General features: G+C 42.9%; 1 protein-coding gene across 1 annotated transcript in view; it reads left to right on the top strand.

The window, feature by feature from the left end:
• Positions 1-25,467, top strand: part of LOC138637737 (uncharacterized) — a 383,106-nt gene that overhangs the window by 155,358 nt on the left and 202,281 nt on the right. Inside the window, exons 22-26 of the mRNA XM_069726649.1 lie at positions 13,954-14,075; positions 14,829-15,057; positions 15,150-15,349; positions 16,376-16,531; positions 19,722-19,815. Coding sequence (XP_069582750.1) covers positions 13,954-14,075; positions 14,829-15,057; positions 15,150-15,349; positions 16,376-16,531; positions 19,722-19,815 — 801 coding nt within the window. The remainder of the gene's footprint in view (positions 1-13,953; positions 14,076-14,828; positions 15,058-15,149; positions 15,350-16,375; positions 16,532-19,721; positions 19,816-25,467) is intronic.

Below are 25,467 nucleotides of genomic sequence, written 5' to 3'. Positions count from 1 at the left end.
ATGACCCCCCCCCCTTTGTCACCCCCATAGGTAGGGACAAATAAAAAAATAAATATATATTTTTTTTCCACTAAGGTTGGGGTAAGAACTAGGGTTAGGGTTAGGGTTAGGGGTAGGGTTAGGGGTAGGGGTAGGGTTAGGGGTAGGGTTAGGGGTAGGGGTAGGGTTAGGGGTAGGGTTAGGGCTAGGGTTAGGGTTCGGGATGTGCACACGTATTCTGGTCCTATGCGGATTTTTCCGCAGAGGATTTGATAAATCCGCAGTGCTAAACCGCTGTGGATTTACCGCGGTTTTTCTGTGCATTTCACTGCGGTTTTACAACTGCGATTTTCTATTGGAGCAGTTGTAAAACGGCTGCGGAATCCGCAGAAAGAAGTGACATGCTGCGGAATGTAAACCGCTGCGTTTGCATGTGTACGGCAATTTTTGTTTCCCATAGGTTTACATTGAACTGTAAACTCATGGGAAACTGCTGCGGATCCACAGCGTTTTCCGCAGCGTGTGCACATACCTTTAGAATTAGGCTATGTGCACACGGTGCGGATTGGACTGCGGATCCGCAGCGGATTGGCCGCTGCGGATTCGCAGCAGTGTTCCATCAGGTTTACAGTACCATGTAAACATATGGAAAGCCAAATCCGCTGTGCCCATGGTGCGGAAAATACAGCGCGGGAACGCTGCGTTGTATTTTCCGCAGCATGTCAATTCTTTGTGCGGATTCCGCAGCGTTTTACACCTGTTCCTCAATAGGAATCCGCAGGTGAAATCCGCACAAAAAACACTGGCAATCCGCGGTAAATCCGCAGGTAAGACGCAGTGCCTTTTACCCGCGGATTTTTCAAAAATGGTGCTGAAAAATCTCATACGAATCCGCAACGTTGGCACATGGCCTTAGGGTAAAGGTTGGGTTGGAATTAGGGTTGTGGTTAGGGTTAGGGGTGTGTTGGGGTTACGGGTGTGTTGGGGTTAGGGTTGTGATTAGGGTTACGGCTACAGTTGGGATAAGGTTTAGGGGTGTGTTGGAGTTAGAATTGAGGGGTTTCCACTGTTTAGGCACATCAGGGGGTCTCCAAACGCAACATGGCGCCACCATTGATTCCAACCAATCTTGTATTCAAAAAGTCAAATGGTGCTCCCTCACTTCCGAGCCCCGACGTGTGCCCAAACAGTGGTTTACCCCCACATATGGGGTACCAGCATACTCAGGACAAACTGCGCAACAATTACTGGGGTCCAATTTCTCCTGTTACCCTTGAGAAAATAAAAAATTGCTTGCTAAAACATCATTTTTGAGGAAAGAAAAATGATTTTTTATTTTCACGGCTCTGCGTTGTAAACGTCTGTGAAGCACTTGGGGGTTCAAAGTGCTCACCACATATCTAGATAAGTTCCTTGGGGGGTCTAGTTTCCAAAATGGGGTCACTTGTGGGGGGTTTCTACTGTTTAGGCACACCAGGGGCTCTGCAAACGCAACATGACGTCCGCAGACCATTCCATCAAAGTCTGCATTTCAAAAGTCACTACTTTTCTTCTGAGCCCCGACGTGTGCCCAAACAGTGGTTTACCCCTACACATAGGGTATCAGCGTACTCAGGAGAAACTGGACAACAACTTTTGGGGTCCAATTTCTCCTGTAACCCTTGGGAAAATAAAAAATTCTGGGCTAAAAAATTATTTTTGAGGAAAGAAAACGTATTTATTATTTTCACGGCTCTGCGTTATAAACTTCTGTAAAGCACTTGGGGGTTGAAAGTGCTCACCACATATCTAGATAAGTTCCTTTGGGGGTCTAGTTTCCAAAATGGGGTCACTTGTGGGGGGTTTCTCATGCTTAGGCACACCAGGGGCTCTGCAAACGCAACGTGACGCCCGCAGACCATTCCATCAAAGTCTGCATTTCAAAAGTCACTACTTCCCTTCTGAGCCCCCACGTGTGCCCAAACTGTGGTTTACCCCCACACATGGGGTATCAGCTTACTCAGGAGAAACTGGACAACAACTTTTGGGGTCCAATTTCTCCTGTAACCCTTGGGAAAATAAAAAATTCTGGGCTAAAAAATTATTTTTGAGGAAAGAAAACGTATTTATTATTTTCACTGCTCTGTGTTATGAACTTCTGTGAAGCACTTGGGGGTTCAAAGTGCTCACCACACATCTAGATAAGTTCCTTTCGGGGTATAGTTTCCAAAATGGGGTCACTTGTGGGGGGTTTCTACTGTTTAGCCACATCAGGGGCTCTGCAAACGCAACGTGACGCCCGCAGAGCATTCCATCAAAGTCTGCATTTCAAAATGTCACTACTTCACTTCCGAGCCCCAGCATGTGCCTAAACAGTGGTTTACCCCCACATATGGGGTATCAGCGTACTCAGGAGAAACTGGACAACAACTTTTGGGGTCAAATTTCTCCTGTTACCCTTGGGAAAATAAAAAAATTGCGGGCTAAAAAATCATTTTTGAGAAAATAATTTTTTTTTTTATTTTCATGGCTCTGCGTTATAAACTTCTGTGAAGCACTTGAGGGTTCAAAGTGCTCACCACACATCTAGATTAGTTCCTTTGGGGGTCTAGTTTCCAAAATGGGGTCATTTGTGGGGGATCTCCAATGTTTAGGCACACAGGGGCTCTCCAAACGCGACATGGTGTCCGCTAATGATTGGAGCTAATTTTCCATTTAAAAAGCCAAATTGCGTGCCTTCCCTTCTGAGCCCTGCCGTGCGCCCAAACAGTGGTTTACCCCCACATATGGGGTATCTGCGTACTCAGGACAAACTGGACAACAACATTTGTGGTCCAATTTCTCCTTTTACCATTGGCAAAATAGGAAATTCCAGGCTAAAAAATCATTTTTGAGAAAAGAAAAATTATTTTTTATTTTCATGGCCCTGCATTATAAACTTCTGTGAAGCACCTGGGGGTTTAAAGTGCTCAGTATGCATCTAGATAAGTTCCTTGGGGGGTATAGTTTCCAAAATGGGGTCACTTGTGGGGGAGCTCCATTGCATAGGCACACAGGGGCTCTCCAAATGCGACATGGTGTCCGCTAACAATTGGAGCTAATTTTCCATTCAAAAAGTCAAAAGGCGCGCCTTCCCTTCCGAGCCATGCCGTGTGCCCAAACAGTGGTTTACCCCCACATATGAGGTATCGGCGTACTCGGGAGAAATTGCTCAACAAATTTTAGTATCCATTTTATCCTATTGCCCATGTGAAAATGAAAAAATTGAGGCGAACAGAAATTTTTTGTGAAAAAAAAGTACTTTTTCATTTTTACAGATCAATTTGTGAAGCACCTGAGGGTTTAAAGTGCTCACTAGGCATCTAGATAAGTTCCTTGGGGGGTCCAGTTTCCAAAATGGGGTCACTTGTGGGGGAGCTCCAATGTTTAAGCACACAGGGTCTCTCCAAACGCGACATGGTGTCCGCTAACGATGGAGATAATTTTTCATTCAAAAAGTCAAATGGCGCTCCTTCCCTTCCGAGCCTTACCATGTGCCCAAACAGTGGTTTACCCCCACATGTGAGGTATTGGTGTACTCAGGAGAAATTGCCAAACAAATTTTAAGATCCATTTTATCCTGTTGTCCATGTGAAAATGAAAAAATTGAGGCTAAAAGAATTTTTTTGTGAAAAAAATAGTACTTTTTCATTTTTACGGATCAATTTGTGAAGCACCTGGGGGTTTAAAGGGCTCACTATGCATCTAGATAAGTTCCTTGGGGCGTCTAGTTTCCAAAATGGGGTCACTTGTGGGGGAGCTCCAATTTTTAGGCACACGGGGGCTCTCCAAACGTGACATGGTGTCCGCTAAAGAGTGGTCCGCTAAAGAGTGCAGCCAATTTTTCATTCAAAAAGTCAAATGGCGCTCCTTCCCTTCCAAGCCGTGCGCCCAAACAGTGGTTTACCCCCACATATGAGGCATCAGCGTACTCAGGACAAATTGGACAACAACTTTCGTTGTTCAGTTTCTCCTTTTACCATTGGGAAAATACAAAAATTGTTGCTGAAAAATCATTTTTGTGACTAAAAAGTTAAATGTTCATTTTTTCCTTCCATGTTGCTTCTGCTGCTGTGAAGCACCTGAAGGGTTAATAAACTTCTGGAATGTGGTTTTGTGCACCTTGAGGAGTGCAGTTGTTAGAATGGTGTCACTTTTGGGTATTTTCAGCCATATAGACCCCTCAAACTGACTTCAAATGTGAGGTGGTCCGTAAAAAAAATGGTTTTGTAAATTTCGTTGTAAAAAAAAATTTTGTTTCCAAAATCGTGCTGATGTAAAGTAGACGTGTGGGAAATGTTATTTATTAACTATTTTGTGTCACATACCTCTCTGGTTTAACAGAATAAAAATTCAAAATGTGAAAATTGTGAAATTTTCAAAATTTTCGCCAAATTTCCGTTTTTATCACAAATAAACACAAAATTTATTGACCTAAATTTACCACTAACATGAAGCCCAATATGTAACGAAAAAACAATCTCAGAACCGCTAGGATCCATTGAAGCGTTCCTGAGTTATTACCTCATAAAGGGACACTGGTCAGAATTGCAAAAAACGGCAAGGTCTTTAAGGTCAAAATAGGCTGGGTCATGAAGGGGTTAACTGTTCACAATAACAATAATTTTGACCAGGGGTGCCCAGACTTTTATATGCCACTGTATACTTTGCTTTAATTACAAACAGGCTTGGAAAGATGGTGGATAATGCTGATCACCATTCCAGTCCAGCAACATTCAGGTCATTCTCTCTTACTGCAGAGGAACCAGTCCAGTTGTTACTCTCAATTACCACAATACCCTTTCTAGAACCTCACACACTCCGCTAGTTAGGTAGCTCAAAGTAGTGGTGGCACCTGGCTCTTAGCGGAGCTAATTTACCTGCATTTAAAAGGACACAAAATCATTTACAAAAATGATACAATTTTCATGCGTTCCCACAATGAGCTTATGATTTTTGATGCTGCGTATTATTTTTGCATCAAATACACAGCATCTTACAGTTCCAGCAAAGTGGATGGGATTTATAGAAATCTGTTGCCCACTGTGCTTCTTTTTAACACAGCATAAACTGACCTGCAGTGCTTGTTTCAAGTCTGTAGCATGTCAATTTCTCTTGCAGGTACACTGAGTTTTTTGTTTGGGATTTCCCCATAGACTTACATTAGGTGTGGACATTCCACAGGTAAAAAACCTATGTTCATTTAAAGTGCCCTTCTGCGATTGAAGTACATAAAAAATGCATGGAATCCACAACTAAGTTTACCAATAAAGTTTTGTTAAAATCAAATATCATGAAGTATCAAAAGCAAAGCAGCTTTATTTAAAGCACTAGATGGAGGCCCGATGCTATCACATCCGGAGGGCTTGCAGCGCGAGGTTGTGTATGTACACAGATGCCCCCCGCAGTGTATATATAGTGTATGTACACAGATGGCCCCCGCAGTGTATATATATATATATATATATATATATATATACAGTGTATGTAGACAGATGCCCCCCGCAGTGTATATACATGACTATGATATATATGTCTGCAGTCACACGGCCGCTCCACCTGCCATCAGACTGTCAGCTCTTGGCCAACGCTCCCCGATGCAGGCAGCACTCACCTGGGCCCCCTGACTTTCCAGCACAGCTGTGACCGTCCCATCCCGGTGCAGCAGCAGAGACGCCGGATCCTGGTCCTGGGCACCGGGGGCCCCTCCACCAGCCCCCCGGGCACACTGGTAGCACACAGCCCTCGCCTGCTCCTCATCGTATCAGGAGGGTTTGCGGCATGGGGTTCTTGCGGTGGTGGAGTCCCAGCAGCGGGGGGTCCAGCGATGACCCGCTGGTGGTACTGCGCAAGGGCCTGATACCACCAGCAGGTGCCATATTGGAAAACCCATCACTTAGGTATTCCAGTATGGCGAACGGCGTACTTCCGATGCGGCGCGGTGGACTGTGGGATTCGAGGACGTCCAGACGGAAGTGGATTTAAGACAATTTAAGGTAATTATAAAAATAGATGACACAGTAATAAGCGACAAAAAACGCAATAAAAATGCATGTTAAAAAACTGCACACAACAACGCAATAAAAAAACGCAAGTAACCTTATTTCAATAATAGGTGCAGAAATTCTGAAACTTGAAAAACGAACCATAAACTCATCATGGGAACATAGCCTTGCAGTCCAATTTCTGCTAACAAGCAAGAGTTTCACATTTTAGCTTTCCTACAACCCATGCAACTCTTGATTATCGGTGCCATTAGGGTGAGATGAGTCTAATTTATTAAGTTGCGCCTCTGATACAAATGTACTTCAGTCAAAAACTTGAGTACATTTTTCGAGTACGTTATGCTGTGAGAGTGATGTCATTTTCCATAAATTGGTAGAATGGGCTTAGCCACTCTCCATCTCACCCATGCTCCACCTATATTTGCATAGTTGGACAAAACTAGAATGAAAACGTCAAAAGGAGCAATACTTTTGCGTAACTTCCGAGTTGCGCACAAATATTGTGCTTTATTCAGATTTTTTTGCCAGAATTCTGGTATAACAAACACATAATATTGCACTCTGTAGTGCTATAGCATGTAGACATGAAGTATATGAAGTTTGAATTACATTACTGCTCTAGATAATAAGAAAAAATGGAGATACTTAGCACGTGCACATAATTTGTCCAATTCATGCTTGGCTAGCAGCCAATGACAAGGAAATCTAATGTGCAGTGTGCATGGTCTGACATAAAATGCTTCCTGGTTACGTGGAGAAGAGCTAACATATGACCACATCAGGTGGTCCGACGTCAGATGGACCATCAGGTAGTATATTTGTTTGTTATGTATAGAGATGGTTACTTTTAGTTCGCACCTGTACACACAAATTCACTGCTAAGTAATTGAGCAGATATCTCCAAAATTAATTGACAAAAATTTCACTGACTAATCCAATTGGAGTAATAAAAGTTAACTGTTAATATATTGTCTTAAAATTAACACTATTCACTATTATAACCATTTTATATCCTTTAAAATCAATCCACTAAGGAATGATTGCAGTTGTTAGTGTGGTACCAGGGATATTGTCAATGTCTACGAACTGCAATTTTAATTCGCTAAATATAATTCTATATCCAAAAACCTTGTTAGTCATTACACTGACTGTGTGCTCTTATCAGTGATCTAATACGATGGATTTATAGCAAAGTGCTCTTGAGCCTTCCTATTTCCAGTGTCCTGGTTGAAGGGCTCTAAATCATATAACAATCAGGTTATCAGCAACTTTGTAATAAACTGTTCTAGTGTCTTTCTGTTCCCTACACTCTAGGTGATCAGCCCTGAGTTGAAGATGTTTTTCTTGTTTCCAATGGTTTTATACTATGCTGCTCAGTGTAATCATTATCATGTTTAACTGAGAAATTCTTAGCTCACATTTCTGCGTCATGATGAAGCTAAATGTAATTTATAAAAACTTCAGTACTTTAATGATACCTTCAGTATAATTTACTAGCATGACACTAGGAATAAAGTGCGATCTATACATGAGAAACTTTTGGTCCAAATGGTGGGGAGGGCCCACGAGGGGGTTAAATAATCCTAAAGTACATGCTGGTTCGATATGTAATAAAGAAAAGCTTATTTTTCATTATTATGAAGGATTCTTTCATAACAGTGTTTCCCAAACTCCTGTCCTCCCGGACCCCAACAGGTCATGTTTTCAGATTTCCTTAGTATTGCACAGGTGATGGAAGTATCAGGAGTTCTCCCACTTGTGCAGCACCATGGAAATCCTGAAAACATGACCTGTTGGGAGCCGTGAGGACTGAAGTTTGGGAAATACTGCTTCATAATAATCATATAATGCCAATATATCACCCTCAAGAGTTAACCCCTTCCCGACCTTTGACGCCACGTAGGCGTCATGAAAGTCGGTGCCAATCCGACCCATGACGCCTATGTGGCGTCATGGAAAGATCGCGTCCCTGCAGATCGGGTGAAAGGGTTAACTCCCATTTCACCCGATCTGCAGGGACAGGGGGAGTGGTAGTTTAGCCCAGGGGGGGTGGCTTCACCCCCTCGTGGCTACGATCGCTCTGATTGGCTGTTGAAAGTGAAACTGCCAATCAGAGCGATTTGTAATATTTCACCCATTATAACGGGTGAAATATTACAATCCAGCCATGGCCGATGCTGCAATATCATCGGCCATGGCTGGAAATACTAGTGTGCCCCCACCCCACCCCTCCGATCGCCCCCCACCCCCCCGATCTGGCCGATACACTGCTCCGGCTCCCCTCCGCCCTGTGCTCCGCTCCCCCCCGTGCTCGTGTCCGCTCCCCCCGTGCTCCAATCACCCCCCCGTGCTCCAATCACCCCCCCTGCACTCCGATCCACCCCCCCCGTGCTCCGTTCCACCCCCCCGTGCTCCATTCCAGCCCCCCCGTGCTCCGTTCCACGCCCCCCGCGCTCGGTTCCACCCCTCCCGCGCTCCGATTCCCCCCCCGTGCTCCGATCCCCCCCCCGTGGTCCCCCCCCCCACCCTATCATACTTACCGATCCAGCCGTGGTCCCGTCCGTCTTCTCCCGGGCGCCGCCATCTTCCAAAATGGCGGGCGCATGCGCAGTGCGCCCGCCGAATCTGCCGGCCGGCAGATTCGTTCCAAAGTGCATTTTGATCACTGAGATATAATCTATCTCAGTGATCAAAATAAAAAAAATAATAAATGACCCCCCCCCTTTGTCACCCCCATAGGTAGGGACAATAAAAAAATAAAGAAATTTTTTTTTTCCACTAATGTTAGAATAGGGGTAGGGGTAGGGTTAGGGTTAGGGTTAGGGTTAGGGGTAGGGTTAGGGGTAGGGTTAGGGTTAGGGGTAGGGTTAGGGGTAGGGTTAGGGGTAGGGTTAGGGGTAGGGGTAGGGTTAGGGTTAGGGCTAGGGTTAGGGTTAGGGGTAGGGTTAGGGTTAGGAATGTGCACACGTATTCTGGTCCTCTGCGGATTTTTCCGCTGCGGATTTGATAAATCCGCAGTGCTAAACCGCTGCGGATTTATGGCGGATTTACCGCGTTTTTTTCTGCGCATTTCACTGCGGTTTTACAATTGCGATTTTCTATTGGAGCAGTTGTAAAACCGCTGCGGAATCCGCACAAAGAAGTGACATGCTGCGGAATGTAAACCGCTGCGTTTCCGTGCAGTTTTTCCGCAGCATGTGTACAGCGATTTTTGTTTCCCATAGGTTTACATTGAACTGTACACTCATGGGAAACTGCTGCGGATCCGCAGCGTTTTCCGCAGCGTGTGCACATACCTTTAGAATTAGGCTATGTGCACACGGTGCGGATTTGGCTGCGGATTCGCAGCAGTGTTCCATCAGGTTTACAGTACCATGTAAACATATGAAAAACCAAATCCGCTGTGCCGGTGATGCGGAAAATACCGCGCGGGAACGCTGCGTTGTATTTTCCGCAGCATGTGAATTCTTTGTGCGGATTCCGCAGCGTTTTACACCTGTTCCTCAATAGGAATCCGCAGGTGAAATCCGCACAAAAAACACTGGAAATCCGCGGTAAATCCGCAGGTAAAACGCAGTGCCTTTTACCCGCGGATTTTTCAAAAATGGTGCGGAAATATCTCACACGAATCCGCAACGTGGGCACATAGCCTTAGGGTTAGGGTTGGAATTAGTGTTGTGGTTAGGGGTGTGTTGGGGTTAGGGTTGTGATTAGGATTATGGCTACAGTTGGGATTAGGGTTAGGGGTGTGTTGGGGTTAGGGTTGTGATTAGGGTTATGGCTACAGTTGGGATTAGAGTTAGGGGTGTGGGGGGGTTAGTGTTGGAGTTAGAATTGAGGGGTTACCACTGTTTAGGCACATCAGGGGTCTCCAAACGCAACATGGCGCCACCATTGATTCCAGCCAATCTCGTATTCAAAAAGTCAAATGGTGTTCCCTCACTTCCGAGCCCTGACGTGTGCCCAAACAGTGGTTTACCCCCACATATGGAGTACCAGCATACTCAGGACAAACTGCGCAACAATTACTGGGGTCCAATTTCTCCTGTTACCCTTGTGAATCTAAAAAAATGCTTGCTAAAACATAATTTTTGAGGAAAGAAAAATGATTTTTTATTTTCACGGCTCTGTGTTGTAAACGTCTGTGAAGCACTTGGGGGTTCAAAGTGCTCACCACATATCTAGATAAGTTCCTTGGGGGGTCTAGTTTCTAAAATGGGGTCACTTGTGGGGGGTTTCTACTGTTTAGGCACACCAGGGGCTCTGCAAACGCAACGTGACACCCGCAGACCATTCCATCAAAGTCTGCATTTCAAAAGTCACTACTTCCCTTCTGAGCCCCGACGTGTGCCCAAACAGTGGTTTACCCCCACATATGGGGTATCAGCGTACTCAGGAGAAACTGGACAACAACTTTTGGGGTCCAATTTCTCCTGTAACCCTTGGGAAAATAAAAAATTCTGGGCTAAATAATTATTTTTGAGGAAAGAAAACGTATTTATTATTTTCACGGCTCTGCATTATAAACTTCTATGAAGCACTTGGGGGTTCAAAGTGCTCACCACACATCTAGATAAGTTCCTTTCAGGGTCTAGTTTCCAAAATGGTGTCACTTGTGGGGGGTTTCTACTGTTTAGGAACATCAGGGGCTCTGCAAACGCAACGTGACGCCCGCAGAGCATTCCATCAAAGTCTGCATTTCAAAACGTCACTACTTCAATTCCAAGCCCCGGCATGTGCCCAAACAGTAGTTTACCCCCACATATGGGGTATCACCGTACTCAGGAGAAACTGGACAACAAATATTGGGGTCAAATTTCTCCTGTTACCCTTGGGAAAATTAAAAAACTCTGGGCTAAATAATTATTTTTGAGGAAAGAAAACGTATTTATTATTTTCACGGCTCTGCATTATAAACTTCTATGAAGCACTTGGGGGTTCAAAGTGCTCACCACACATCTAGATAAGTTCCTTTGGGGGTCTAGTTTCCAAAATGGGGTCACTTGTGGGGGGTTTCTACTGTTAAGCCACATCAGGGGCTCTGCAAACGCAACGTGACGCCCACAGAGCATTCCATCAAAGTCTGCATTTCAAAACGTCACTACTTCACTTCCGAGCCCCGGCATGTGCCCAAACAGTGATTTACCCCCACATATGGGGTATCAGCGTACTCAGGAGAAACTGGACAACAACTTTTGGGGTCAAATTTCTCCTGTTACCCTTGGGAAAATAAAAAATTGCAGGCTAAAAGATCATTTTTGAGAAAATAATTTTTTTTTTTATTTTCATGGCTCTGCGTTATAAACTTCTGTGAAGCACTTGGGGGTTCAAAGTCCTCACCACACATCTAGATTAGTTCCTTTGGGGGTCTAGTTTCTAAAATGGTGTCATTTCTGGGGGATCTCCAATGTTTAGGCACACAGGGGCTCTCCAAACGTGACATGGTGTCCGCTAATGATTGGAGCTAATTTTCCATTTAAAAAGCCAAATGGCGTGCCATCCCTTCCGAGCCCTGCCGTGCGCCCAAACAGTGGTTTACCCCCACATATGGGGTATCAGCGTACTCAGGACAAACTGGACAACAATATTTGGGGTCCAATTTCTCCTATTATCCTTGGCAAAATAGGAAATTCCAGGCTAAAAAATCATTTTTGAGGAAAGAAAAATTATTTTTTATTTTCATGGCTCTGCGTTATAAACTTCTGTGAAGCACCTGGGGGTTTAAAGTGCTCAATATGCATCTAGATAAGTTCCTTGGGGGGTCTAGTTTCCAAAATGGGGTCACTTGTGCGGGAGCTCCAATGTTTAGGCACACAGGGGCTCTCCAAACGCGACATGGTGTCCGCTAACAATTGGAGCTAATTTTCCATTCAAAAAGTCAAATGGCGTGCCTTCTCTTCCGAGCCCTGCCGAGTGCCCAAACAGTGGTTTACCCCCACATATGAGGTATCGGCGTACTCGGGAGAAATTGCCCAACAAATTTTATGATCCATTTTATCCTACTGCCCATGTGAAAATGAAAAAATTGAGGCGAAAAGAATTTTTTTGTGAAAAAAAAAGTACTTTTTCATTTTTACAGATCAATTTGTGAAGCACCTGAGGGTTTAAAGTGCTCACTAGGCATCTAAATTAGTTCCTTGGGGGGTCTAGTTTCCAAAATGGGGTCACTTGTGGGGGAGCGCCAATGTTTAGGCACACAGGAGCTATCCAAACGCGACATGGTGTCCGCTAACGATGGAAATAATTTTTCATTCAAAAAGTCAAATGGCGCTCCTTCCCTTCCGAGCCTTACCATGTGCCCAAACAGTGGTTTACCTCCACATGTGAGGTATTGGTGTACTCAGGAGAAATTGCCCAACACATTTTAGGATCCATTTTATCCTGTTGCCCATGTGAAAATGAAAAAATTGAGGCTAAAAGAATTTTTTTGTGAAAAAAAAGTACTTTTTCATTTTTACGGATCAATTTGTGAAGCACCTGGGGGTTCAAAGTGCTCACTATGCATCTAGATTAGTTCCTTGGGGCGTCTAGTTTCCAAAATGGGGTCACTTGTGGGGGAGCTCCAATTTTTAGGCACACGGGGGCTCTCCAAACGTGACATGGTGTCCGCTAAAGAGTGGAGCCAATTTTTGATTCAAAAAGTCAAATGGCGCTCCTTCCCTTCCAAGCCCTGCCGTGCGCCAAAACAGTGGTTTACCCCCACATATGAGGTATCAGCGTACTCAGGACAAATTGGACAACAACTTTCGTGGTTCAGTTTCTCCTTTTACCATTGGGAAAATAAAAAAATTGTTGCTAAAAGATAATTTTTGTGACTAAAAAGTTAAATGTTCATTTTTTCCTTCCATGTTGCTTCTGCTGCTGTGAAGCACCTGAAGGGTTAATAAACTTCTTGAATGTGGTTTTGAGTACCTTGAGGGGTGCAGTTTTTAGAATGGTGTCACTTTTGGGTATTTTCAGCCATATAGACCCCTCAAACTGACTTCAAATGTGAGGTGGTCCCTAAAAAAAATGGTTTTGTAAATTTCGTTGTAAAAATGACAAATCGCTGGTCGAATTTTAACCCTTATAACTTCCTAACAAAAAAAAATTTTGTTTCCAAAATCGTGCTGATGTAAAGTAGACGTGTGGGAAATGTTATTTATTAACTATTTTGTGTCACATATCTCTCTGGTTTAACAGAATAAAAATTCAAAATGTGAAAATTGCGAAATTTTCAAAATTTTCGCCAAATTTCCGTGTTTATCACAAATAAATGCAGAATTTATTGACCTAAATTTACCACTAACATGAAGCCCAATATGTCACGAAAAAACAATCTCAGAACCGCTAGGATCCGTTGAAGCGTTCCTGAGTTATTACCTCATAAAGGGACACTGGTCAGAATTGCAAAAAACGGCAAGGTCTTTAAGGTCAAAATAGGCTGGGTCTTGAAGGGGTTAAAGGGAACCTGTCACCTGAATTTGGCGGGACTGGTTTTGGGTCATATGGGCGGAGTTTTCAGGTGTTTGATTCACCCTTTCCTTACCCGCTGGCTGCATGCTGGCTGCAATATTGGATTGAAGTTCATTCTCTGTCCTCCATCGTACATGCCTGCACAAGGCAAGATTGCTTTGCACAGGCGTGTACTATGGAGGACAGAGAATGAACTTCAATCCAATATTGCGGCCAGCATGCAGCCAGCGGGTAAGGAAAGGGTGAATCAAACACCTGAAAACTCCGCCCATATGACCCAAAACCAGTCCCGCCAAATTCAGGTGACAGAGTCCCTTTAATACGCTAAGGCTTTTATAAATGACATTTAGCTTCATCATGACGCAGAAATGTGAGGTAAGAATTTTTTTATATACGGTACTTGTTCCCGTGGGTCATAACCGGAGTAAACAAACTTCAAAAATAAATATTAAATAGTGATATTCTTTTTTTTTTTAAATTATTTTCATGTATGCAGCTAGAAAATCAAAGGCAATTTGTCCAGAAGGTTTGGCGCGAAAGCCGAAAAGGGGGCGCTTATGACTTTGGTCTTCCACATAATATTGTAACTAAGCCTCTTGTTTCACTTAACACTAGCTGGTAAGTATGTTTCCTGGTTCTCTAATAATTAATTAATAAATAACAAATTAAGTTAGGATCAATCGCACTATGATTTTGGAGGCCAGGATCTTCAATAACCTTCTACAGGCATTCTACTAGGACCTTTAATTAAGTCTACTTTATTTACTTATTCATTTTACTTGCTTTTATATCGCCATTATATTCCACACACATTATCATCTCTGTCCCAATGGGGCTCACAATCTAATTTCCCTATAAGTATGTCTTTGGAGTATGGGAGGAAACCGTAGCACTCGGAGGAAACCCACGTAAACATATAAACTCCTTGTAGATGGTGTTCTTGGTGGGATTTTGAATGCAAGTAGATCATGGCTCCCTGAGTCACTGGTACACTAGTAGGGTCCTACCCCTTTATAGTTGCTATAAAGAACTAGGCACCCGGTAATGAGATACAGGTGATGTTTATTTGCAGTCCAATATATAACATTTCAGTCAATAATGGCACTTTTCAGATATACAGACTATGTATAGGGTAGGCGTGAATGGTAGAGAAGCCCTAGTGATAAGGTGGCATGACATTAGTGGTGAAGCACTTAAGCGGAAGTAGAACTTGGAGATATCACAAACAGTAAGAGATTCCTAACAGCTGTGTGCCAACAGATGGTGGGATTTTAACCCAAGACCCCAGCATTGCAAAACAGTTCTAACCACTGAGCCACCATGCATATGGAATCTCTAATGACTATTCATTCATTGTCCATTTATCCACAGCCCTGCATTAAAGAATGTTTACCTCTTTGAATTCCATCCATCTCTGGGACTGGCATTCCTGATTTCTTGTACGTTGGACCATATTTGTAAAGAGTTTCAGCATCTCTGCAATTCAAAGTCACCGAAACAGTCTTACATTGTAGAGAAAAGGGTTCTTCAGCTCGCACTTAGGGAATGGTTGGCTCCCAAAGATCTTCTGAAATCCTTTACAGCAAATGTGCACAAAGATGTAAGATAAATAATACATTGTTTGGTTGCATCATACGGTCATCGAACTACTGTGGTCATCAATGTCTGCTTCATTATTTTATTCTGCTGTAGCTCTTTGAAGAGGTGTTGATAGAAGATCCAGTCATGGTTAGGGATATCTGCATGTCAGCATTGAACTCAGCTGATGAAGATAAAAAGCATGGCAGAGGAAAGCAAATCCATATCCAGGACACATTCAGCAAGATGCTCCAGCTCATCACTCTACGTTACAGAATAATTGAGGCATCATTAGAAACGGCATTTCTTTCCAGGTCAGACAAATTTAGCTAGACGCCTCAAGGAGACCTTCACTTAATACATCCGTTATGGGGAGATTTATTCATGCAATTATGTACAAGGTCACAATAGCTTTCAGAGTGAATATCATATTTTTTTGTAAGGATTTCTATTGAGCTGTATTAAAAGTAAAGGTTAACAGCGATCCCCATGCCAGTGAGTCATAATGACGTAATACATCTAATTCATATAAAAAAAATAATAGAGCAAGAAACACACAAAGAACAACCACCTTGGTTCATTGCTTCTTGTTATTCTATCACTTTTTTTTTATTTCCATCTGGCCCACCATTATTTTCATTTACTCAAATGACGGTCATCTGAGTTGTGTAATCTATCTCGCCAGCTTTCCCAGGAGGTGTATGTGCTTTTTTATAGGATGTAGTCTGCCTTGTAAAATGTAACAGTTGCATCTTGTAGCAAATGTTTTGATTCACCCTTGGCCAAGTATGACAAGCAGGAAGTCGAGAACGTGTATAGATCACCGCTTTCCTTGCTTCTATACAACGTGTCCAGCTAAGGGCACTGATCTTGATGCCAAGCATCCTCGTTGCTCTTTTTTACAGTGTCCATCATAACATGGGTGGTGTATGTGTAATAGAATGCTGAAAACAGTGCCCTTAGCAGGACATCTTTGTGCACAGAATGGTGGAAAGCAGTGATCTACGTAGATGCTAGATTTTCTGTCTGGCTCTTGACTTCAGACACATCATTTATAGAGCTAAGGATGGAAATAACCTCAGGAGGCAGAGGTTTGTGAAGTGCTCTGGGAGTGGCAAAGCACTCAATACATCATTTGCATATTCTGAAAATGTTTGATTTTTTCAGAATCCGCCCAAGGATAGCGGATATAAAGGTAGGAACGTATTTAGTCTTCTTTAACCTACAGGCCCATATACACAGTTTGGGGTGGCTGATTTTATTGAAGTATGATGAACACCACAATTAAGTGATTTTTTTTTTAGCATATTCATTGCCAAATGTCCTTGATTGTATTTTAGGACTTATACACAATTTGCTGAAGAGATGGGATTTAACCAATTCCACCTTTTCATACGGCCAGTTCAGTTTGAATTTGCATCACACAAGGGTCATGAAGAGCAGAAGCCTCCGATGTTCATCACGTCACTCATTGAGGATGATAGCTGTGTGGACAGGTAAGAAAAGACGATCATAAATTACTATTTCAGACTTTGCAAATAAATGTTAATCTTCCTGTATCAAATACTTTTTTTTATCATGATCTTTACTTGCAGTGATTCACTAAAAAAGTCCTTGTTTACGTCCAGAGGATAAAAATCTATTTTGATTCTGTGATGTATGTTAACTGGGTTGCAGAATTGTCGTGGATTTTCACCACAGTTTTAACTTTTAGTAACACTGATATTAATCTGTTAAATCCACACTGAAATAAAAAAGACATCTCTGCCAAATCCAAACCTGGATTAATTGCATTATTTCAACTCTTCAATGACCTCAGTCACAATAAAAGTTATCATTTGAAATTGTAAGATGATGGTTGAAGGATCCTGCACCCCCTGAGGGCTACTAGGTTGTTTTACAATGTGGGAATGTATTTAATAGTACGTTTATAGGTCAGCAGATGGCAGTGTTGATGTAATAGTCATCTTTGTGGAACAATCTCTGTGAAGTTTGTATACAGGGTTAATTGTAAGTCCGGCCCAAACTGGGGATTGTGGGTTAGTAACAGAAATCAGAAGGTCAAGGAGTTAAGTGTTGAGTGTTAGCAAGGCAAGAAGTACAAGGTACCCTCAGAAAACAAGAAGATCAGTCTTGGGTGTGTGTGGGAATCAGTGACAAAGGAAGCAAGTGTCCTCAACAAAACTTCATTGGCAGCAGTGTTCTACCTGGCATGTGAAAGTTGGGGGACCTACAGTGAGAGAAGAGAGGAACATCTCTAAGAGACTTGATGGGAATGGCCCTAGTGCTGGACAGGCCTGAGAACTGCAGTCAGTGAGACGGTGTGAGTGAGTCTGGGCACTTATAGGAAGAATATAGTGGGAGAATCTCCCTCACTTCTGTTCCCAAGGAAAGATTGATCCAAGTGCAGTTCCACGTCGAAACATGTCGACAAGAGTGGCGCTACTCTAGTAATATGGAGGTCCTTTGCTTAAACTGTGAACCATCGGCAACATTTATCACCAGTAACCGTCAAGAACATTCCTCTGTTTGGTGCCGAAGTGAACAAGTGTAGTTCCTGCTATCCTTTGTGTGATGGTTATTTGACTAGTAAAATGGACTTTGTTTTTAACAAACTATCTGGTTTCCTCGTCATGGGAACGGAGGGGTCCGGTGCCACACAGGATGTGGCAGGGAAGAACCTGAAGGTATCTACAGTAACCACGTGACACACTCACCCCCAAGGACCCTGTGTTTCTGTAATGTGCCAGGGTGTCTTACTACTAATAGTCGCCTACATCTACCACCCCGGGCACGTTTACAAAATCATAATCTGCTCTGAGCACTGTATATTGCTTGTTACCAGGGATGTACCTATAGTGGGTGTAGAGGTTGCAGTCGTGGAGCCTAGGTTAGCCCAAAAAGTCACTTATTCCAATATGAGAAAACCAATAATGAAAGTTGGAGGTTTGGCATTGAGGCTTATGAACTTAGTTACCTACCGGCAACCTGTGTACGCAATCAGTAAATTTTCTTATATTAATCTAAGCAGCAAATAAATAAAAATGCCGTTAGTAATAGATGTTTTGTATACAGCGGGTGAAATAAATATTGAACTATTCAATAAGTCACCAATTTTCCAAGTAAATATATTTTTAAAGTTGCTATTGACATGAAATTCTCACCAGATGTCGGTAACAACCCATCCAATCCACACAGGTAAATAAATTAAACCAAAGATGTCCATGAATTAAGTTTTGTGTAATAACGAGAAATGACACAGGGAAAAAGTGTTGAACATGCTTACTGAAGTTTAATTAAGACTTCGTACAAAATCCTTTGCTGGTGATGACAGCTTCAAGATGCCTCCTGTATGGAGAAACTGGTCGCATACATTGCTCAGGTGTGATTTTGGCCCATTCTTCCACAAAAACATTCTTCAAATCCTGAAGGTTTTGTCTGCTCCTTCTGTGAACTCTGAGCTTTAGTTCCTTCCATAAATGTTCTATTGGATTGAGGTCAGGTGATTGGCTGGGCCATTGTAGCAGCTTTAAAGGGAACCTGTCACCTCCAATTGACGGGATATTCAAATGAGTTTTTACTGGTCCGATGGGCGGAATTTCCTCTTCATTTCTCGACCCCGTCCATCTCTGTTTCTGCAAAATGTTAGTGAATTAGAGTATGTGAGCGCCATAATTGGCGCGTGCGCAATGTAACCTTCAGTGGCGCACGCGCAGTATGGTTTGCCCAACTGCGGGCAAAGCCGAAAAGCATTACTGCGCATGCACCCGTGCACTGTATCCCGCAACACAGCGAAATACTTCCAGGACATAGTGCGCGGGCGCATGCGCAGAAATGCTTTTCAGCTTTGCCTGCAGTTGGGCAAAACATACTGCGCGTGCGCCACCGAAGATTGCATTGTGCACGCGCCAACTATGGAGCTCACATACTCTAATTCACTAGCATATTGTGGACAACAGGGACGGACGGGGTGGAGAAATGAAGAGGAAACGCCGCCCATCGGACCGGTAAAAACTCATTTAAATATTTCATAAATTTGAGGTGACAGGTTCCCTTTAATTTCTTTCTATTAGACCAGTTGAGAGATTGCTTGGCTGTGTGTTTTTGTGGGATCTTTGTCTTGCTGAAATGTTCACCCTTATTTAATCTTCATCATCCTGGTAGATGATAGCAGATTTTTATCAAGAATATCTCAGTATATTTGTCCATTCGTCCTTACTTCAATAATATGAAGTTTGCAAGTGCCGTAGGCTGAAAAATAGCCCCACACCACGATGTTCCCACCAACAAACTTCACTGTTAGTATTGTGTTTTTGGGGTGATATGCCTTGCCTTTTGGCCTCCAAACATGGTGTGTATTATGGTATCCAAAGGGTTCTCTCATAATCTGGGGTTATTTCAATCATTCCCGCTCTACGGGACGATAAAAACTTGTGCAGCAAATATTTTAAAGTAAAAGTTGTATAACCAGTAACGTATGTACGTTACGCCTCATTTTCCCTGTATTGCACAATTCTACTGATGGGAATGTTTGAAGGAAGAGCTGAAACTTTTGAAGGCTTAGACTATATAAACTTATAGATGCCAGTATCTGGGTGATTTAAATTAAATTCCACTCTTGTGTCATAGTATACTGTATCTAGTGTAAGGAAAATATGTATTGTTCTTATTCTTTTCTCTGTTAAGATATTTGCCATCATCACAACTCCTAGCCATTCATGAAGTTGATGACAATCAGATTGGGAAGTTCAGTTTCTTAACAAGAGAAGGTATAATGCAGGTGAGTCGCCCACACAACAGTTTTTTGTGATTGCAGTAAAATGGTCATCATGCATGGCAAACCGTTCTTCAGAACCTCCGGCAATTGTAGTGATTAAGTATGGGGTGTCGAGGTAGTGGGGGGACCCTAGGCAGGTGCTCTGAGTTTGTTCACTTTTACCAATCCCTTCATAGAGTCTCCACCATAAATTAAAAAGTGGGAATTGAGGAATACTTGGCACAGGTGCCTGTCTTTTCCCTGCATCAGGAAATAAGAGACTTATTAAGTCAACCAATCATTAAACAAGAAATACTGTAGAATCAGTTATATTGGATTTATGAAACAATACGTCTCTCGGTTTTTACGGATTTCCAAGGGAGTTTTATAAACAATGGATGCAATGTTTTTCTCCGGTTATAAGGTCCTTCTTTGCAGAATCTCTTGAGAGGGTCTTGTTACCATCATCATAATCATTACCAATCCTCAAATGTGGGAAGGATCCTACCCTTTACGCTTTGTAGCTCCTATGCAGACACAAGGAGTACATGTCCAGAAAAATTGTATAATAAAATTATATAGTTTAATGAACACATAATAATACTCAAAAATCACACAACAATCATGATAAAAATAGCTTATGAGTGACAGGGCACATAGAGGGCTTCCATGTGAGGACACAAGAAACAACAAAACACTGAAAGAAAGCAGGCTGGGCAAACTGACAGAGGTCATAAGATCTCTACCCTAATAAACTACAAATGCGGTAGCAAAAAAGTGCATAGTGCAATTAAGGTGCAAACAGTAGATCTAATCTCAAAAGGTAGAGGGCTTAATGTGGGAGACCATACACCACTCTAAATAAACCCATTTGCCAAATGTCACTACCCAAGGGACAGAGAGCATACTCAAACAAAGTCCTGATTAGCCATGTAGCCTGTCAGCGTGTGTCCAGAGCAGCCCCAAAGCGCGTTTTGTGTGGGGGCTGTAGCTATGTGTGCCCCCCTGGATCCTTATAAGAGAACATCCCAGGTGTCCGATATGAAAAGCGCCATTAGCAGCGCATGCACGCTGAGCCCTGTGCCGTGTATGGATGCCACTCCCCCAGGCTCTCACGTGATGGGGCAGGTCAGAGGGAAATCCCTCATGACGTCACAGGCCGGCTGTGTCACTACCCGGAAGCTGAAGAGATGCGTCCCGAACCCGGCCACAGCGGGCATGTACACACGCTGAAGATGCCATGATGGAAGAGGGATGACAGATGGGAAAATAGTGTCCATGACCATCTTATAAAATGGTACAAGAAACAATGTATTTCGTGCCCCAAACAGATGGTATGTATCTATCAATATAAGATAAGTATATAGTCACATATCCAAGCCCTTGCCTCCTCCTGCCGACTCAAACTCAGCAAGGTGGCTCAGTGGTTAGCACTGCAGCCTTGCAGCGCTGGAGTCCTGGGTTCAAATCCCACCTAGGACAACATCTGCAAGGAGTTTGTATGTTCTCCCCGTGTTTGCGTGGGCTTCCTCCGGGTACCCCGGTTTCCTCCCACATTCCAAAGATCTATTGATAGGGAATTTAGATTGTGAACCCCATCGGGGACAGTGATAATAATGTGTGCAAACTGTGAAGCGCTGCGGAATATATTAGCGCTATATAAATAAAAGATTATTATTAAGATTATTATTATTAAAAAATATTTCCCAGATCCACGCATTCCTTGACCAAGACACCACAAAAACACTAGTGCACGCCCTTATCATCTCCCGCCTTGACTACTGCAACCTCCTACTCTCTGGTCTCCCCTCTAGCACTCTGGCACCACTCCAATCCATCCTACATTCTGCTGCCCAACTAATCTGCCTGTCTCCCCGCTATTCCCCAGCCTCTCCCCTATGCCAAGCCCTTCACTGGCTTCCTATCATCCAGAGACTCCAGTTCAAAACCCTTACTATGACATACAAAGCCATCCACAACCTGTCTCCTCCATACATTTGTGACATGGTCTCCCGGTACGTACCTACACGCAACCTTCGATCCTCTCAAGATCTCCTTCTCTACTCCCCTCTTATCTCTTCTTCCCACAATCGCATACAAGACTTCTCCCGTGCTTCCCCCATACTCTGGAACTCTCTACTTCAACACATCAGACTCTCGCCTACCATAGAAACCTTCAAAAAGAACCTGAAGACTCACCTCTTCCGACAAGCCTACAACCTGCAGTAATCCTCAATCTACTGATCCACAACCAGCTCTACTCTCACCTAGTGTATCCTCACCCATCCTCTGAAGACTGTGAGCCCTTGCGGGCAGGGTCCACTCTCCTTCTGTACCTGTTAGTGCCTTGTTTTTGCTCATGTTTATTGTACTTGTCTATATTTGCCCCCTTTTCACATGTAAAGCGCCATGGAATAAATGGCGATATACAAATGTATAATAATGATAATAATAATATGTAAAATAATGAAAATTGAATAATAATTACTCTTTAACCCCTAAGGGCCCCCAAAACATTATGGAATATAAGATATAGTAACCCCATACATGCGGTAAATGACCACACATATAGATGTCAGTTGGTGATCCCCTTGTTAGTCATCGTCTTTGAACAAAAAACAGAAAAAAATATATATTGAAAGACTTATCTCATTATTACAATCTGATCTATAAATTCTTGCTAAAATGTTAACTAATTGACCACGGTCTTGTATACTTCAGATTATTCTTGAGGAGCAATCTAGGTTAATACGATAAATCAATGATGAGTGCTTGTCTCCCTGGATGCCAATAAGGGTATTGACTCCGTTGAATGAGATTTCCTTTGGGCAACATTGTGTAGCAGGAGTTTTGGATCTACAGTAGATTTACTAAATTGGCACAACTTTTATACTGGATATAATGTGTATTTTCAGACTATTTTCCCCTATATCTGAGCTCCCAGAGGTGCCTACTATTCCCAATCTACTATATAAAGCTGAATGTGTGTGTGTGTGTGTATGTGTGTATGTCCGGGATTGGCATCTGCACCGTCGCAGCTAAAGCCACAAAATTTTGCACAGTCACACGTCTGGACCCCGAGAGCGTCATAGGCTACGTTGTGAGGTGAAATTTTAACACCGCGCTTTCCAATTCACCAAATAATTTTGCCCCTATCTACATAATGGGGAAAAAAGTGAAAGGAAAAGTGTTGGAGGCGTCGCAGCTACAGAAACAAAATTTTGCACAGTCACACGTCTGGACCGCGTCATAGGCTACGTTGTGAGGTGAAATTTTAACCCCGCGCTTTCCAATTCACCAAACAATTTTGCCCCTATCTACATAATGGGGAAAAAAGTGAAAGGAAAAGTGTTGGAGGCATCGCAGCTACAGAAACAAAATTTTGCACAGTCACATGTCTGGACCCTGAGAGCGTCATAGGCTACGTTGTGAGGTGAAATTTTAACCCCGTGCTTTCCAATTCACCAAACAATTTTGCCCCTATCTACATAATGGGGAAAAAGTGAAATGAAAAGTGTTGGAGGCGTCGCAGCTACAGCCACAAAATTTTGCACAGTCACACGTCTGGACCCTGAGAGCGTCATAGGCTATGTTGTGAGGTGAAATTTTAATTCCGCGCTTTCCAATTCACCAAACTATTTTTCCCCTATCTACATAATGGGGAAAAGTGAAAGGAAAAGTGTAGGAGGCAAATTGACAGCTGCCAGATGTGAACAAGGGGGACTTAAAGAATGAGAGCGATGGCGCAAAAGAGTATATACCGTACAGTTGCTAAGGTGGGGCCCCGACATGGGATACTCACCACACATGGGGATATGAACACACACACAAAATGCGCCACACACTACCACGTGCTTGAACACATATACCACCCTCAGCACACATTTCACCACACATACACCAACCTCGCCACATAAAAGTCGAAACACAAAAGTCGCCGCTCAAAACTCGCCACGCGCAAAACTCGCCACATGCAAAAACTAGGCTCACGCAAAACTCGCCACAAGTGCAAAACTCACCTCATGGAAAACTCGCCACACGCAAAACTTGCACACGCGGAAAAATTGCCACATGCACAAAATTTGCAACACATGCAAAAGTTGCCTCACACAAAACTTGCACATACTCAAAAGGCACCAGACATAAAACTCACCACGCGCAAAACTCGCCATGCGCAAAACTTGCTGCACACAACTTGCTACACTAACCTGTTACATGCAACTCGACACACAAAAAGTTGCTACACGCATGTTGCCACACAAAACGCATCTCACAAAAGTCGCTACATGCATGTCGCCACACACAACTCAACACACACAACTTGACAAACGAAACTCGCCCTAAAACACACACAAGTCTGGTATTAGCCTTCAAAAATAAAAATCTGATTAATAAGCAGACAAACTACAAGAGCAACAAATGTACCATATAGGAAATACAGCAGCTGTCAGTCACATGACCTGTCTATTATGTGTATGTGTGAGCTAATATATACTGCCAGGGGGAGGGCTTCCTGTTGGCTGGGGATTTATCAGGCTGCCAATTTATCTTACAAATACTGAGGTAAAAATACTGAGCAAATAACGTGTTAACGAGGTCTAATACAGGAGATCACACAGGTATATGCTATATACAGGGGAGATGACACACAGATATATACTATATACAGGCGAGATAACACACAGGTATATACTATATAGAGGAGGAGATGACATACAGGTACATACTATATACAGGAGGAGATGACATACAGGTATATACTAAATACAGGAGGAGATGACACAGGTATATGCTATATATAGAAGATGACATAAAGGTATATACTATATACAGGAGGAGATGACACACAGATATATACTATATACAGGGGAGATGACACACAGGTATATACTATATATAGGAGGAGATGACATACAGGTATATACTATATACAGGAGGAGATGACACACAGATATATACTATATACAGGGGAGATGACACACAGGTATATACTATATATAGGAGGAGATGACCTACAGGTATATACTATATATAGGAGGAGATGACATACAGGTATATACTATATACAGGGGAGATGACACACAGCAGGTATATACTATATACAGGGGAGATGACATACAGGTATATACTATATACAGGAGATGACATACAGGTGTATACTATATATAAGGGAGATGACAGACATGTATATACTGAGGTGAAAATGAGAGGTGTGAGGTGAAAATGAAAAGGTGTGAGTGCAAAATGAGAGGAGTGAGGGAAAATAGTGTAGTGATCGGAAAATGACAGATGTGAGGTCGAAATGATAAGTGTTAGGGGGGAATGAGAGGAGTGAGGGAGAAAATGAGAGGTGTGAGGGAGAAAATGAGAGATGTGAGGGGAAAATGAGAGGCGTGATGGGAAAATAAGAGAAGTGACGTGCTATAACTAACCACAGATATTTACTATGCCCAGGCAACGCCGGGCTCTTCAGCTAGTGTTATATAACATTGCAATGGAGCCATTGGCAGATATTCATCGTTGTATCACACATCCCTGATGACGCTTCATTTCAGGCAGGGGCTGGGGCAGTGACCGCAGCCTATGCCCCCTGATGACACTTTGTATCACAGACGAATCGTTATCACTCAGGAAGCAGGGGACAAAATTCAATAGCTGTTACAGTGGATGGTGCAG

The sequence above is a fragment of the Ranitomeya imitator genome, chromosome 5, assembly GCF_032444005.1.
Source record: "Ranitomeya imitator isolate aRanImi1 chromosome 5, aRanImi1.pri, whole genome shotgun sequence".
NCBI lineage: Eukaryota > Metazoa > Chordata > Amphibia > Anura > Dendrobatidae > Ranitomeya > Ranitomeya imitator.
The sequence above is the reverse complement of the archived record's forward strand: the minus strand, read 5'-3'. Positions and strand labels throughout refer to the sequence as shown.